Consider the following 18,381-nt stretch of genomic DNA (forward strand, 5'->3'; position numbering starts at 1 on the left):
CTTTTAAGCCATATGTATTTATTCCCTTAAGCCGGTTGAAATTCATACGTCGAGATAGATGCTTTCATTAGTTAATTGAATTTGTACAGTTTCAGTAATTAAAGACTTCCTATTGCATGTCATAGAACCGTTTAAGGAGCTTCTGACAAGCTAGCCAACAACGCACAACCTGTTAACGAACAACAATTTGCAGATGCCGACAACTAGGAATTGAGTGGCGCGACAAATTTGATAAAACGCACATTTTCGACTGGTGTGACCGTTCAGAGACCTTCAAAAGCTTATGACTGGAGTGGCGGCCACATGGTTTAAATTAATTTCACCAACGCCTTTCTTGCAAACTTGTCTAATGGAATTAGGTGTGTTTGTATCTAGGGATCTCAAATTCTTTCCTTTTTCTAGCTACAGTTTCAAAGTGATTAGTAATTTAGTTAGTCATTGTTATAACATATTTTCCTGCACTCTTTGTAATTAAAATTGTATGTATCTCATAAGGTTGAATTTATTATATGTAAATTTATTCCAAAAAATATCAGGTAACATAAGTAATTAAGTAAGATATCGGATGTGTTAAAATCTGAAATTCATAACTTTGGAAATTTCAATTTCTGATCACTCTGTAGACGTTTCACAAAATTTTATGCGATTTTGAAAAATAACTGAAATATTTTCTTTGTATTGTTTTCACTATTTTCGCATGAAATGTTCTGCCCTGAGAATAAATATGATTAACAATTTTTTTATTTTCACTATTAAATAAAAAATATCCTTCTCTGTGCAGCATTTGATTAATTGAAACAACACTTTTCATGTCCTGTAACAAATCCACGAATTAAATGTAAACTATAACATTTTATTTTCTACTGAGCAGGTACATTCCTAGTTTAGATACTTTATAACATCCGCTAGAATGGCGAGACGTTATGTGGCTACTCGCATGTGTGTGAGACGGTGTGCGTGTGTTTGTTTATTTGTATATCTGTTAGCAGGATTACTCAAAAAGTTATTTCTCGATTTTCATAAGATTTTAAAGGATGGGTTCTTACTGTAGCCATATGGGAACATGTTATGAATATGTTCATATGCATAGGCGGAGGTTTGTGCTCTTTTCTAGTTTACTGATATTCTTGTTTATTTTTTCTCTTTTTAGTACACACCACCACTTGTGCCACCACGTGGTGAAGTTAATGCAGCTGATGCATTTGACATTGGATCATTCGATGAAGAAGACGTCAAAGGAATCAAAGTAAGAAATCAAACTTACTCTAAAGCTCTGTCTACACTATCAAACTTTATGTGACAAAACAATGTGATGTGCCCATATATGAACACAATCATGTCACTACCATATTTGGGCCCTTTTTTTTCAAACTAGTTTGATAGTGTAGACAGAGCTTTACTCTAATTTAGCTCTGTCTACACTAGTAGAGTTGTATATATTCAAAGCATTTACACATACATACGCTCTGAGTTTTTTTAGCAACAATTTTCGTATGTTTTGCCACATTGCTAGCAGGAGCTCATAAGCACCCAGCAGAATGCGCCTTATGAATATTTGAAGACATACAGTATTATATAATATATTTTTATTGCTAAAACTGTGTCATATAGTATCAATATAAAACAAAAGAGTTCAGGTTCTCCAATTTATTATCCCTTTTAAATTATGAAATATTTTTTTTTTCTCTTTCGTGGGGGTCACCCACATTTATTCATTCTGTTGCAATACAACGGTACATTATACAAATACATATATACTATATATACATTTCTGTAAAAATATAAAACAGTACAATTTAATAAGTAGTTAAAAAGGCAATTCATAAAATCAATGCAGTAGTAATAATTTGTGTTTTAAAATGAAACAACTGGAGTTCAGTTTTCAGTGGACAGTCAGTCGGGGTGGGAGGCTTAGGGATAAATATCCAAAATGTACAATATGCTCAATTTGTCCTTGAATAACGTTCCCCCTATATGCATGTATTGCTGGCTTATCCATTCACGTATGCTGTACTCTTTTCCATTATCACCAAGTAATTGAAATTGACACACAAATTAATGACATGCTGTATGTTTTCACATGTCATGTGACACTTCTGCTACTGTGCAACAGCCGTCAAAAGTTATTCGTTTTCCAGCCAACTTAATGTATTTCTTATTTGTTTTGCCGGCCCTTTGAACTTTAAAAATTCCACACCCCCGTACATGTTTTTAATATAAATTGGAAACAAATTACTTCGTCAATATAAGAGATTATGCGTGATTATATAAGAAGCTAGTGGAACACTTTCTGTTTAATGTGATTATTTACTAGTCATTTTTGATTAACTGTAGGTTTGAAATAAAAAAACACTACTGAATATATGGTTATAATAAAAATGACATAAAATAGTCAGTTCAGATAATCTCCACTTAAAAACTGTACTAACTGTACATACAGTGGAATTACAGGGCCGTAGCCACCAGTAGGGTTGATGTTGGTGTTTCAACCTGACCACAGAGGCCTTTGACAACCCAGTTGCTTGAACAGAGATTATTCCCTTTACTTGCGAAAACCGCACCATTTTATTTTTTTGTGGCTACATCACTGAATTAGACTTGAGTTTGTATCTGGTGTATGTGTGTACATAAATACAGTTTTATTAAGGTGACACTTTCTCATGGAACAAAAGAGAGGCAATGCCAACTTCAACTAAAATAATCCAATACAAAAATTATCCACCCAGGAGTCTAACTGCAATCTCCTTCAGTGCGATCCTAGTCAAACTAAGAAGCTAACCCAGTCCAGGAAGCCCTTCAACAGTCGGACCCAGCATATATTTGAATGCTACAGAAGACTGCCGCTTGGATACGACTGGCATCAATGGGAGGAACGAAACTGTACTGTCCTGTACTGTACTTGATGATTTTCAACAAAGCAGATAAATGTATTAAAATTTTTCTTTTGATTACAGCTTACCGATTCAGATCAGGAACTGTACAAGAATTTTCCAATTACAATCTCAGAAAGATGGCAGCAAGAAATTGCAGAGACTGTGTTTGAAACAATTAATAATGATGCAGACAGAGCAGAAGCCAAGAAAAAGGCCAAGAAGATGGATGAAGGGGGTATGTATATTATGCACATAATATCATTTAAATATATGCTAATTCATATTTTACATATGCAAATAAAATATAAAAACTGAAGTCAAATTAATTTTTACTTTATCTTTTACCAAAAATAATGGTAATATGATGGATTTATACAAATGAAGATATGTTGATTAGTATTTTATTACTAAATCATGTGGTCTATAGGGTCAAGAAAGAAAAAGTATAATATGACAGTACACTATAAGATGTTTTGTGTGCACCTTTTATTATTCTGTTTCAAGGTAGAAGAAAAGTTTTTGTCAGATTTTCTTTCACAGATAATATACAAAAATCAATCAGATGACATCTCAAGATTCGGGTGAATAATGTGGAAACTTAAAATAACGAGTCTTCCTTTTTCTAAAAAACAGAATACGCAGAGGGAAAAGATTGCCTCCTACACGGTCAATTATCTAAATTGGGCGGACAATTTCTGAATTCATGGCAGCGTCGTTATTTCTTCCTATTCCCCAATAGACTAGAATGGCAGGGCGACAACGATAGGAACAAAACGTCCGCAGTAAGTATGCTTGTAAAATTTAAAAAAAACATGAACTCTGTTTTTAATGCTTGCCATGCTTGCTTACTTTCTCAGACTATGCCCGCGGAAAGGACACGATTATTCACGGACATCTGCTACGGTTGGGTGGTTATATAAACACCTGGTCAAAGGGATATTACTACTTGTTTCCAAACAGGTTGGAGTGGCAGAGTGATGGCGAAAAATCAGTCGCCTCAGCAGTAAGTCCCGAATCGCTGAAATGTGTGCTTGCACCCTTAGATGTTACTTGTATATACCCCCCTCATTATATATTCCCTGCTTCGGTGGTGTTGTCGTTGTGGTTATATGTTTACAGAATAGAATTGTTTATGAAATGCTGTAGCACTATATGTGTATTAGTGTATTGAAAGTACTATTTGCATGTTTTGTACAGTATCATAGTGTGATTGTAAATACTATATCAATATCTTAGTGAAATGCTATTTGCATGTTGTGTATTGTATGTGCTTTATTCTGCAGTAGAACTCCTCCTTTAAGACACTCCTACTCAGGAACACCCCCATTAAGGGGACACTGTGAAATGAACAAGAGGAAATACATATTTCACTACTCCTATTAAAGGACAACTTGACCGAGGACCATATTTTAACAACGTATTAGGGATGTACATATGATTGCAGAACCATCGCGAGATTAAAGCTCTGTCTACATTATCAAACTTTATGTGACAAAAAAATGTGATGTGCCCATATATGGACATGATGATGTCATATCACTACCATATTTAAGAATATCACTACCATATTTGGGCACATCACATTTTTTTTTATCAAACTAGTTTGATAGTGTAGACAGAGCTTAAGGATATCGGCGCACACGCTTGCCGTACAGCCGTCGCCATAAATTGCTGTGACGTCACAGGTGCATTGCAAAATTTACGTTAGAGTTTTCTGGCAAAGTGGCAAATTGCAAAAATTTCTAGTAAACGCACTTTGTAAATAAATCATAAAAAAAATATAAATGTTGTTTTTTTTATTGTTTCTTTTGCTTATCTGGACTCATTAAGTAGATTTTGCGATGTACCTGTGACGACACAGCAATTTACGGCGAAGGCTGTACGGCGAGGGCGTGCGGCGATATCCTTAATCTCGCGATTGTTCTGAAATCATATGTACATCCCTAATACGTTGTAAAAATATGGTCCTCGGTCAAGTTGTCCTTTAAGGGAACACTTTTGAACCAAAAGGTGTCACCTTAATTTGGGTTCTACTATATTTTCATTATCTCAACTGTGAAAAATATGTGGAAATCTTTAAAAAAAGTTTGTTGTTTTGTTAATCTGTATACTATACTCTTGGTATTTATTGATTCTATTGATGTGGGGTTTTACTTAATCTATATCATTTCTTTGGTGTACCTATTTCTTCTATGTTGTTGTCTTCTCTCCCTTTAACTGTTTTGTGTACATAGATACTATAATGGTGGAATAGATGGTGGTAGATTATTTTAGTGGATACTACTTGCATATGAGGAGGCATTATATGTCTTCTATTCGACCTTTACCTGCTTTCCCTTCTACTAACTCTACATGTAACATACTAGTACCATGCCGGATGTGATATTTATGCCATATATTCTCTGTGGTGAACATACTATTTGCATGCAACACTGTGATACTATTTCATTTGCCATATGTAATTATTTTTTAAATCATAGGTAAAGTCATGTATAATACATGAAACATATTAGTTTTCTTTTATCAAATTGAAACAGGCAAGGATATAATGTTTAAATTTAAAATATTACTGTACCAATATAAGATGATAATTTTATGACATAAAGCTATCAGATTTTATTATCCAAATAATAAATGTTTATGAGTTCGGTGGTAACACATTTAGCAAATTAATAGTATTTGTGGGTGGTTAGCTTATATCTTATAATTGAAACAGGCAATGTTTTAATGCTTAAATTTAAAATATAATATCTTTATGAAACGACTATGTTCGCGTTCTTTGTTCATATTCTAAAGCACTATCAAACTTTATGTGACAAAAAATGTGATGTGCTCATATATGGACACGATGATGTCATATCAGTAGCATATTTGGGTTTTTGTCAAACTAGTTTGATAGTGTAGACAGGGTTTTACATAATAAGTGTAGGAACATAAGAAATAATACTGTTCTCATCCTTTACCTACTGTATCCTACACTTATTGTAGTTTACAGGTTAGTGATCTGAAAGGTTGATGCAACCAAATTAACATCCCATTCAGATCTGCTATGTTATATAATATAGTTATTAATAATGTGTGTGCTAATATATTAAAGTTATTGTTGTCACCATGGTAATATTACAATTATTTGTGTTGCCATGGCTAAGCCACGCTCCTTTAATTTAGGTCCTTGTTAATTTTCTGCAAATTAAAGCCCTTTATATCATTGCATGTCATAGTGTATCCACCTTCATGTCAATGCATGTTCATTCTAAAAATACACTATAATGTGAATTTAATCACATTTTTCATTTGCCAAATTGAATTATATATGTATATTTGAATTCTTGTTATTAATATAAAATGTGTGATGATATTAAAGTAATATATTAAATATTAATATAGATAATTCAATGCAAAGTATATTCACTTGTTTCTGTATTCATAAGAGGGCAGCAAACGCATAAAAATAATAATGTACATTCATGAAAATTACTAAATAATCTATTAATTTTTATTATTTATTATTATTATAATAGTAAAGTTGAATCTCCCAATACCAGACTTTCTAAAAACTGGAAACTTTCCCCAAACCTTAAGATCCAAAAGGTACCTAAATTGTCCCATTGAAACCATATTTGTGAATAGTGGAATTTCCAGTGTGTCTGGTATTTGGAAATAAACATGATATTTTTCTACTGGATAAACTCAACACTGTGTTCTGAGCTAAGATTTAAATTGTGTTTATATTTTCAGCAAAATGTATTAACTATGGATCAAATATTAGCGGTGGATGAGGCACAGATCAAGAACTTTAAATGTATTCAATTGAAACTTAAACAAGAAAAACGATGTATATTAAGGGCAGAGGTATGTAAAGCAAATACACGGGTTAAAGAGTAAAAACATGTGATCTTGTGAAAAGTTAAGTAGATTAACATAACACCTAATTTTTAGATTCAAGAAATTTTCATTCCGATGTTTTATTTGCACTGTAAAGATATTCAGCTATTAAAATGTATATCTTTTTATTTTTTATTTTTATTTAAAACATATTTATACAGGATAAAAACATATCAGGTATAGATGTAGCACCTGTTTTACATATGGTCCTGTTTATAGAAAATAGAGGTTAAAACATCCATAAAAAATTCTTTAACACACAAAATCTATTTCACATTTTCTACCTGACAATCTAAAATGTAATTGATAATAATGTGTTTACTTTTTTTATTCAAAATTTTATTTTTATAGAGTGATCCCGAATTTGTGCAATGGATCAAAGAAATCCGAGAGGCATTCGAAGGAGCACAACGGATGCTTCGGAAAGGTCCGAAGATGTTTGCTGCGCAAGGTTCGTCCTCCGACATCTTAAAGCATACGTCTCTTGGTCGCAGCAATAGTAATGGTCACTAATCACACCTTTCATAAACAGTTTTAATGCATATTCATTAATGCTTTGAATGCTAATTAACCTGCTAACTAATCTAACCAATGACAGAACAGTTGATAATGGGTTAAGATAATCTAGATTTTAGTAGGAATCACCCACATATTAGTAACTAGTGGGAAATCAGATTATGAATATTTAAATTTTTTAAATAAATGAATATTCATGATTTGCTGTTATTTTCAATATTTGTGTTTCATTTTAAATTGTTCATATCAAATATTTTTACAGATTTTTTACATTTTTTTTTTCGGTTATTTCTATTCATTATTTAGAAAAGGTGCTAGATTTTAGGATTTGTTTACATTTTGCTACATCATTTCATGTCTATTAGTAGCTGATCCTCAGAATTTCACAAATATTCCATTACTGTGCTGCTGCAAACCACAATATTACTGCAGTAATTCTACTGCTTTAACACTGCATTTGTTATGGTAATACTGCAGTAACTTTGTTTATTGCAATATTGCAACAACTGACCATGCAAACAACATTTTACAATTTTAAAACATGTTTGTGACTGCCTTTAAAAAAATATTTTTTTCTAGTAAATTTTGCTGGTTAATTTAATTCTTTTGTACTGTAATCATTTATTTGTTTTATTCTTTATTTTTTATGATTTTAGTTTAAATTCATTGTAGATAAAATATTCACTCTACTGTATTTCTTTTCTACAAATTCCCCTTAGAAACCTCAGAAAGATAAACACACTGACTCAATGATCACGGTAAAATATAAACAATTAAAAATTTGAAGAATAAATACACCGTCATTATCAGAAATTAAACAGAAACATTGCTAATCATTTTACAGATTTTATGGAGTCCTGAAAACCAAAAATTTATGAGAAAAAAGTGAGTTTGCAGTTTAAATGTGAATGAACAAGAAATGTTTTTATATGATTATTGTTATTATTATTATTATTATTGTTTTTTATTTTCAAGTTTGCTTTTATTTCCTTACTCAATGGAAGTAAAGTTTAATGTTTTTATTTTCTTTATGTCAACAAGCGTTCTGAAACCTGTCATATTTACCTTATTGTGGCATCTTCTATAACAAACATAATAGCATCTTGTTCTCTTGTTTTTTCTTTTCTTTCTAACATTCCATATCTACATAATTCATGATCTAGAAAAAAAATGGTGTTAATGTGGCATTTATCTCATTTGCATAAAGCAATCACAGGTGTCACTGTTGTGTGAATAGTCACCTGTTTATTATAGAGTATAGTTTTTGTCAGCAATTTCATGTATCTGTTGTGTGTTGTCTTTTTTCTGTATTAGTTAAAGCACTAGGTTTTTTTTAATTGAACATTTTTTAGATGCAAACTGCTATACTGCATGGGTATAAGCCTATCTTGAGTAGCCTACAAGATCACCATACTAAACTTGAGAATGGGCTTATGTCTGAGTCTGTATGGTAATTCATGCTAACTCAAATTTAGGATAGTATAATTAATAACATTTAAAATTGTTCATGAATCAGAGGATTCTGTTTCTTGTTTAAACAGGTTCTGTATTTCTAATGTATTTCTAATAAAATTAGTATTTCTTAAAAAATGCTTTGAAATAGAATTGTTCATTCCCATATTTGGGCAACTGAATATATTTTTAGCCAATGAAATACCTGTAGTAAATTATGTATTGTATTTCTTAATTATAAATTATTGTTATAATAATTATACTTGCGACAATATGTTTTTTTACCTTTTAATAAATAACTTTAAAATATAGATTATTGGCTTAGAAAAACCTAGATGTTAAGAAAAAAAAGCTGACCTACATTGTGTACTATACTGTTTTATTAATAAATTATTTTATTTCACATAATTTGACATTAGTTCTTATAGACTGGAACCACAAACAGATAAGTTTTTTTACATGATTTTTCCAGACATTGTAACCATGATGAACTATGGTAAAATAATCTCTCAAAATATTACATCAATATACCCAATGTCACATGACCAAAATGTGCCTTTTGATTGGTTGATTCATCACTAGGGATTATGTCCAACAATAAACATTGTTGTAATATTAATTTTTGTTTTTATTATCATTTTTTTGTTATTGTTGCATGGATAGATGTAGGAATTTAAACTGTATCATGTTTAGTGTATACTAGTGTATTAGTTGCGATGTACAGTTGAAGTTTTTATACCGAAAGATAAATCAATTTACTTGCTGTGTAGATAGATACTTGTTGGTGCTTGTTGTTTTAATACCAGGCAAAGTAGTTCTACATTTTTTTAATGAAAATAATTGTTCTTTCTTATTACTACCAAGTTCATTTGTTAAGGGTTTTTTCAGTTTTAACAAGTTTTAGAATATCACTATAGGCTATATTTTTCTTATAGTATGTGTGTTCATTTGTAAAGAATTTGGTCCATTGAGAAATATACAGCTGTAGTTAGAAACAAAGTATACGACAATGATCGCATTTCAAATTGTATAGTTCTGTATATTACACATTCTAAAATGTTTCCACCATTTTCAAATTATTTCCCGAATGTAACAACACATAATTAAACGCATTTAAACAAAATGAAGCATATTATTTCATCCAAACCAAGAATACAATTGTTTTGTATTGTTCATATATTTTTATGTTTATATTTCCACTTCTACAAATATTTTTCTTCTTTATTTGAGGCTGCAATGGAATCTAGATCAAAGTAAGTCTGTTGTTAGTAAGGTTTTTACAATTGTTTAAGTAGTCAAAAGTTACTATAAAGTGCTTAAAAATGATTCAGTAACATCCCTAAATTCTAAATTAAACAATTATCTATTTTATACCATTTGTGGTACTAATGTTGATTAAAGAAAATATCACAAAATAGTCAACCACACAAATGCATATGCCTGAATGTTTCAGTCAGTACCTACTTACTAAATATAGTAACAACATTTTCTTTAAAAGGAAACACAATACAGACCCTTCTGTGCTGTCATTTATTATCTATGTTTTTGCTTAAGCCAAGATAGTTAAGTCTTAAGTGAAAAACTGAGTCTTTATTATTCAAAACCAGTTATTTTTGTCTTATGAAAAAAACTACATCATCTTGCTTAAATTATTTTGAATACCGACGCAAAATCATTGAATTGATTTTACAGAATAATTTGATTCAAAATAATATTGGTATGCTTTTCATGAATGTATTGTAGGCAAATAACAACTCTAATTTTAACATTGTTCTAAGTATGTGTTATATTTTTAATATAGTTTATGTATATGTCAGTTGCATGTTAAATGTTTTGCAATCGTAACAACACGTTGTATAACACACAAAATAGACAAATAAACAATATGTTTTTCTCTTTTCTCTTAAAATGTTATTGTTTACAGCACCGTCTTCATGACCATTCCTTTGACCCATTAACTCAATACTGAGCGTAAATATCATCCAAATCTATTTTTTTTCTCCCACCTGCCCAGATGCTTTCTCAATTTTGGTATTTTTGTATACTTTACAATATGTGAAGAAGGATTTTGCTCAAACTGATACTGAATTATTTTATGCTTGAACTTACATTACAACCTCCAAGTCACTAGCCTGACACTCGTACATCCATACCTTATAGCATCCACTTGATAATTAAGGTTGGATTTGAGCCCAAAAGCCAAAAATAGTTCATATATTAAAATGATCAGAACACAAAATGATGATATTCAGTACATATATATATTATTGTTATATACATCCACATTTCAAATACTGAAAAAATGACTATGCTGTGGGTATCAGTGGCTGGATCTCAATGGAGATACAAAAAAAATGCAAAAAGCTAAATTAAAACGATAAAGTAAAACAGCCAGAAAGTTAAATATTATTGTTATATATATATAATTTTTAAAATAATTTTTAATCTTATTAACAATTATTTGCTGATGACAACCAGCATGATATGACTAACTATGCCTTTGCATTGTATCTATCAATACAACACTAATGCTATTATTAATATATGGTTTTTTCATTGCTACTGCCTCATCAAGTTTTAATCACTAGCAAAATTCATTTGGCTCAAACTAAAAAAAAAACGGACTTACATTGCGTAACCAGTTATAGCTTGCGAAAGGGAAGGTTGTTCTACATTATTTTGTTTCACAGAAAACCCAATAACAATTCTGGTCAGAACCTGTGTCACCCAAAATTGTTAGCATTACAATGTAAAAGATACATAGGACATTATGAAGTTCAGCACTTCCTTTAAAGATGTATTGTCAAATCAGACTTTGAATAGGTTATTTTGTGGTTTTAATAACGTTAATCACTTCAGCAGAAAAAAAATGGAGAAAAAAAATGTTAAATCGTTAAAATTCAACCAAAAACCCATTGGCTGGCAGCTAATTTGACTATTTTTTCCTTTAAATTACAGTTTTTTTCAGATAAATAAATTTCTTTTTGATCCAATTTTTTTGTCAAAATCGATAACTATTATGTGACATTAAAATGGCAAATTCAACCAAAAAATTTAAAAAAAAATATTTTTCAGGGAGACAATACATCTTTAATACAATACTTTAAATATTCTTTCATTTCAGTTCAATTGTTATTGTTAATGTGTATCTAAATGATCCTATAATTTTGTGTGTAACTATTTCTATTTTTTATTTTTCAGGTAAAATTCTATATAAAATCTAAGATTATTTGAAGCATGGTTTAAAAGAAGGTAGACCAGTCACTGCTCAGGAACAACAGTTGTCATGGAAACAAGAAACATATTGAGACATATTTCCATGACAACTGTTTACATTCTTGTTGTGTTAACCATAGAGAAGTTAGAGATTCTAAAAGATGTTCCCATGACAAAGATGGCCACTGTAGTTTGAAACAATGTATAAAAATATTAAATTTTCAATACTTTGTGAAAAACTACCATATATAAAACAAATATGTTTTCAATGTACAATGTTCTGACAGTATGAGCTTATAGAAATGTGCACATGATGTAAGTGTTAATGTTAATTACATATCTCCATTCCAAAAACGCAATGATTGGAGAAAATCGCATATGAGGACAGCTTTGTACATGGGGCATTAAATTTAAGAATTTGATAACGCTACAAGAACAGTAACTGTTACAACGGCGATGTCGGGCCTCGCATTAAATAGCATATTGAATTACATATCTGATTTGTGGTAGCCACATTGTGGTGGGAAAAAGTAGATATTAATTATATCTATGCTGTTTTACATATATAAATATAAAAGAACTCACATAATACTACTGTTATGTATATTTGTAGGTATACAGTATTCGTGTAAAAAGGAAAAAACTGCAATGTTTTCAATAAAATGTATCTGATTTTCTTATTGAATTTCTGTATAGTTTTGAATTGACAAAGGGAACACTTTGGTGTATTTTATGCCAAGTTTCTGGACAGATTACTCCATCTTTCCCATATGACTTTCTGTTATAAGAAAAAAAAAAGAACATGATATTGGGAATTTTGAACTGGAATTTTATGCCGCCTTGTGAAGATTTTATTGAAAATGTGTTATATATTTATCAAATATAGTATACTTTAAATAATTGTTAAATTTATTTAATAATGATTTTGAAGGTGTTATTTATGTTCCATATGGTATTTTATGTTCTTGACACTCAAGTGGCAGGGACAAAAAGACTCAACCATCTTGTATGCAATGTAATAATTCTAAACATAAAGACAAGTTTTCAAAATGAAAGAAATTCTGAAATTTTAATTTAAAAAAAATCACTTTTCTTGCCTTGAGTTACATTTGGAGAAAAGCTTTTACTGAAGCAAAGATGAGCTATTTAAATCATTGTCTGATAACTGGGTGTGATTATGTATTCATATTTTATATTCTTCACAATACAAGAGGATATTGGATTAAACTCAAATGTATTCAATATTTTTCATTTACAATTTCATAAAAAATAAATTATTTTTGTCATGTTGATAGAAAAGCTTAAAAGCATACAACAGATTCCTTTTTTCCTTGCCACTTTAGTGTAAAAAGAATAAATAAAATATTTGATGTTGTCTAGATAGTTTAGACAGTGGGTGGTTTAGTAACCAATGGTTATGAGCAGCCATTACGACCAAATGGTTATTGTTTTAATTATTTTTTTTACATATTAATAATTTGTATATTACAAAAGTTTTAAAATTGTATAACTAGATTAAAACATATTTATTTGTATTAATTGTTTGTTTTTACAGAATTTCTCTATCAAGTAGGCCTAATTTAATGTCTAAAAAATATGTATAGTTTGTTACTTGTAAATTAAACTCTTTAAATGATACATTATTACGATAGGCAATATTAATACTGTTATATTACATAACATTTCTAGCGACCCATCATGTTTACATATAGACCAAACAGTGCCTGGAGGCGCTGCACATAAAGGTGGAAACATTATTTTGCTGAGGAGGCAACAAGTTTTTATTTTTTGAAATTATTTTATGCTAAAAGAAATTTATTTTAACTTATGCTGTTGTAAAATAACTGAAACTTTAAATTGGACAAATGACACACAGTATAACCAAGCTTTTGTAATAAACAACCTGGTCTATTTGCCTAAATTTTAATCATTTTGCAAGATTTTAGGAAATGATATAGTTATTTTTAAACAGTGCTACAATAATTACAACCATTGCCATAAAAAAAATTGGGGAGTAGACCCGAAAGATTCTGATTCGCTACTGACTTTTTTGGTTTAGTTTCCGTGTCTAAAACAACCAATGTTCCAACCAGTGCTGTTTTGTACTGGAAAAAAACAGAGGGCGATATTGCATTGAACTTAGACAGACTGATGTTTGTACACTTTTTGGTGGGAAGTGTTCATTCATGTAATTTGTTTATTACAGACATAATTTGAACTGAAGCATATTTATTGAAATATCTTTTTAATGTTAAAATAAATTTTATAAATGTTTTAATACTAGTGCAAGAAAGTTCATTCTTAAAATTACTTTTGTTGACATTTTGGTATTCAGAGTTTACAGCCAAGTAACATGTCTAAACATGCCCTGTTCAGGTTAAATTAAATATGTTAACCTAAACATGTCTAGCCTAAACATGTCTAGCCTATGTTAAACTAAACATATCCTGCCCAGGTTAAAATAAATATGTCTAGGCTATGTTAACCTAAACATGTCTAGCCTATGTTAAACTAAACATGTCCTGCCCAGGTTAAAATAAATATGTCTAGGCTATGTTAACCTAAACATGTCTAGCCTATGTTCACCTAAACATGTCTAGCCTATGTTAACCTAAACATATATGTCATTTCTACTGAATTGCACTTTTATTACAAGTACAGTAAACATAGGTACTAGAGATTTTATTTTTTGATTACAGCTTTTTAAAGATATAAAGTAATTATGACCAATATTATGACTTTAAATTGTGTGGACGGAAAATATTTTATCAGAACAATATAAAAATAAAAAATGTGATATTTATAGATATGTCGTTTAAAGTATGGGATTTCCTCAGAAAATTTTAAAACATATGTTTTTAATGTATATCATAACAATTTGAGGATAAACTCTCACAAAACTATCTGTATGTAGGCTATAGAGAGAAAATTATTGTGTATGGAATAGTTATAATAATATTTGTAGATAACTGTAGTTGAGATTTTTCATATCCATGTTGACATGGATGCCGTTTAAAATGTTAAGTGGTCAATTAGGCCTTGTTATTATATTATTTTCAGCGAATTCCATGAAGGGGTTATTTGGGTCAAAATTGTTACATAAACTGGTGCATATTTTGGTGGGTTTACAATAATTTTGTATCACACCAAATTATAAATCCTCAACAAATCAACAATCCTCAACAAATCAACCTATTTACACATTCACATAACCCACCGAATGGTATAATAAAGAAAAAATAACATGTTAAAAATGTGACCTTTATACAGGGCGCTATAGGTCATAGTTCAAGAGCGGGGTAAAAACATAAGTGGCAATATTTTGGGTGCATATCTTCATTGATTTATTTTAGTTTTATCATTAATTTAATCGCGCTAGTAGAACATTTATCAGTCCAAACCCTGCGTGCAAGGTTAATGTACGCATGTGTTTTGGTGACTTTTTGTGAAATCGGTGTTTTATTCTTGACCTACAGCTCCGTGTATTTAACAGGAGTAAACGAAAAACATTTCTGTACAATAAACATACCGTATGCTTGCGTACAAATCATCACAAACATCAATTCTATAACTGCTAGATTTTTTTTTTGGTGAGTCTGTTTAATAGGAGAATAATTTTACTAGATCAAGCCATAAAAAATGATGTTTAAAATATGCAAATAGATGCTTTTGGCTTCTGTTAAAACCTTAAACATTAAAAGAAGGGTTAATAAGTCTGTGAGAATTGGCATAGCTGATTTTGTACTGTAGAATAACGTGTGTAATTTCATTTAGGCCTATGTGTATCTATTAAACTGTCGTTTCAATGATGCAAATTATTTGTGTTTCAATATCTTTGTTTTTGTCTCATTAGCCATCATCATATATTCATAATAATTTATTTCAGAGTTTAACATGAGGCAAAGATAATATAGGCCTAGTATTTTTATTTTTTTTTTTTTTCATAACGTCTTTGATTTTAATTAATTAATTTATTTTTTTTTTGTCATTTATATTATATTTATATTATATTTTATTTCTGTTAAAGGAAAGTCTTTAAACAGTGATTGGGTTCGCTTTTGACAATCCTGGCTTTTTGTTTCTTTTTGTATTTTTACGTATTCTGTTTTTCCTACCGTAATATAAAAACAATACAACATACAAGCTGTGCAGGGAAATTTCAGATGCCTACTGCTTTAAAAAGAATTTGAAAGCATATATTATATCTAATCATCACTTCTGCTGTTGGTCTCTTAGTGTAATAAAAAGGGCACCTGCGATTTCTAATATTTTTTCTTTACAGTCATTTTTAACTTACCATGGCGAGATTTTTTAGGTTTTTTGTGTAGTGGTTTTTATTAATTTTTTTCAGAGGACCTTCAAATAAATTATTACGAATATTTATCAATTTTTTGGAAAGAACTTTCACACAATCTCATAAAAAAAACACCTTTATCATGAAACAAAAACCACCACTGAAATTCGCTCTGTTAATTGTTTGTGTATTACGTTAATATTTACCGATATGTGACCAATAACGCATGGTTAAGAGATGACGTCATTTCAGCAGAAACTTCCCTCCAACCAATATATCTGTGTGTGACGGGTTTCAGATTTTCTTTCCAAGACGCCGATCGGATCAGACGACGATCTTTGAGCGGGCAAACTGAAGAGGAGAGTCAAAGATCGTGAGACTATGGCTGCCTACACGAAGGTAAGAAGCTAGTCTATTTATAATATTAAATCGAAAACTACTACTAGTATTAGGCCTAATCCATTAGGCTTATAATAAAAAGCAAAATTATAATATATTAGCCCCCCTCTCTAACATGGGCCTACTTAATATTTTCAAACGCTAAGTCTAGGCTAGGGCCTAGGTTACCTATAGCTAACTGCTAGGCCTAATACTATACTAGGCCTATAGTAATCTACTAGGAGCCTAATACTGTTGCAGCAGTAGCCCAAGGTGTCATGTTAGCTGCTGCCAAAAACTGTGGCTTAGCTCCAGCATTTTAGTCTACCTACTTGCATACTCGCCACCCTTCTTACTTACTAGTAAACTTGTCATATTATATACTATAGACTAGTAGCTAGCTTAGGCTTAGCAGGCTTTGCACTTACCTTACAGGTAGGTAATAACAATAGCACTTGAGTACACTGCCAATATAACTATAACACCATTTTCAAAATGTTAATTGATCTTTTTTAATTCAATGTTGTTATTGCATTTTTATGTACTTGTTGAGAGCTATTCAACACTATTGCTGTCTGTTTCTGATTGTATTTAGTAACCATTTTCTTTAAGAATGAAAGGTTAAAAAAGGAGATATGCTTTTATTATTGGAAACCAGTAATATTCTTTTCTACACACTGCCAAAAGTATTTATTATCTTCCCCATTTTCTTCAAACTTTTTTCGCAGTGCCAACAGGATTGGTTTACTTTTCCACTCAATAAATCAATAATGAATATCAATAAAGTGGCTGTAGGAAAATAGACCTTTGTGTACCAGTCTTTGGATATTATACATTTAGCAAACTGCTGTAACATGCATACAGTTGTGGAATATATTATAATGGTAAGTACCCTAAATTTGCCTATTATTCTGTAATTTAAAAAAAAAGTTTGTTAGCATCATTGTTCAAGGAAATGTTGTGTAGTCGACACAACAAAATAAAGTGTAACTAAGCTTGACTTTTTTTTTAAAAATGATCAAGAAAGCTATAGAAAATGTTTTTTACCAACTTTTCGTTTCCTCTCATACATTGTGGAGCATTTGATTCAGTACACTAGGTTCAATTTAACAGTTTTTAACAACTGTTGTACATTTACACACTTATTTAATTATAATAGTAATAACAAGTAGTCATGGCACAAATAGTGGTTGATGTGCATTACATCATTTATATTTTTGTTTTGAAATCTTAGTACAAATAAGTAAACAACAAGTAAAGTTTTCCATATTCTTTATTCTAAAAACCTTCAGTAATAATATAAACACAATAACATTTTGAGTTATTTTCCCATAAAATATGTTTTTAACTCTTTTATAAAATTCTAGATAAAGTTGCAAATTATAAATTATTATTTAATTTTTATTAATTGTATCAAACAATTTTTAACTCATAGCGAAAAAAAACCTATAGATAAAAGCATAAAGATAAATTAGTGAACAGTAAGTATTTAATTTAAGCTTATTGTGGGTATTACGCTACATAAAAAAAAGAAAATCTGTATGTGACCCTGATTCATTTCTTAGTTTGTCAAAAAATTGTAAACTAAAATTTTGTTTTTAATGTTTTTTTCTTATGGAGAGTTGAGTTGAAAGTGTTCTCAAGTTTAAAACATGTTAACCTTCAGTTCAAAATAGTTTTTCATGACCATGCCATATCTAGAAGCTTGAGATAATTTCTAGACTTACTGTAGTCCTAATCTGCAGTGAACTAACCCCTTGATACCAT

The 18,381-nt window shown here is 30.2% G+C and overlaps 1 protein-coding gene across 7 annotated transcripts in view; it reads left to right on the forward strand.

The window, feature by feature from the left end:
- The window catches only part of LOC144834484 (G protein-coupled receptor kinase 3-like), a 63,866-nt gene extending 48,106 nt beyond the window's left edge, over positions 1 to 15,760 (forward strand). The window contains exons 16-22 of one of the 7 annotated variants that reach the window (XM_078689300.1): positions 1,151 to 1,246; positions 2,955 to 3,108; positions 3,507 to 3,655; positions 6,612 to 6,725; positions 7,110 to 9,979; positions 11,928 to 14,318; positions 14,398 to 15,760. In XM_078689300.1, coding sequence (XP_078545426.1) covers positions 1,151 to 1,246; positions 2,955 to 3,108; positions 3,507 to 3,655; positions 6,612 to 6,725; positions 7,110 to 7,271 — 675 coding nt within the window. In that variant the 3' untranslated portion in view covers positions 7,272 to 9,979; positions 11,928 to 14,318; positions 14,398 to 15,760. Of the gene's footprint in view, positions 1 to 1,150; positions 1,247 to 2,954; positions 3,109 to 3,506; positions 3,656 to 3,730; positions 3,877 to 6,611; positions 6,726 to 7,109; positions 10,621 to 11,927; positions 14,319 to 14,397 lie in introns of those variants that run through there. The other 6 variants (XM_078689296.1, XM_078689298.1, XM_078689302.1 and 3 more) reach the window with 6 other exon arrangements.
- Positions 15,761 to 18,381: the final 2,621 nt, after the last annotated feature.

This window comes from Antedon bifida, chromosome 2 (assembly GCF_963402885.1).
Source record: "Antedon bifida chromosome 2, ecAntBifi1.1, whole genome shotgun sequence".
NCBI classification, from domain to species: Eukaryota; Metazoa; Echinodermata; class Crinoidea; order Comatulida; family Antedonidae; genus Antedon; species Antedon bifida.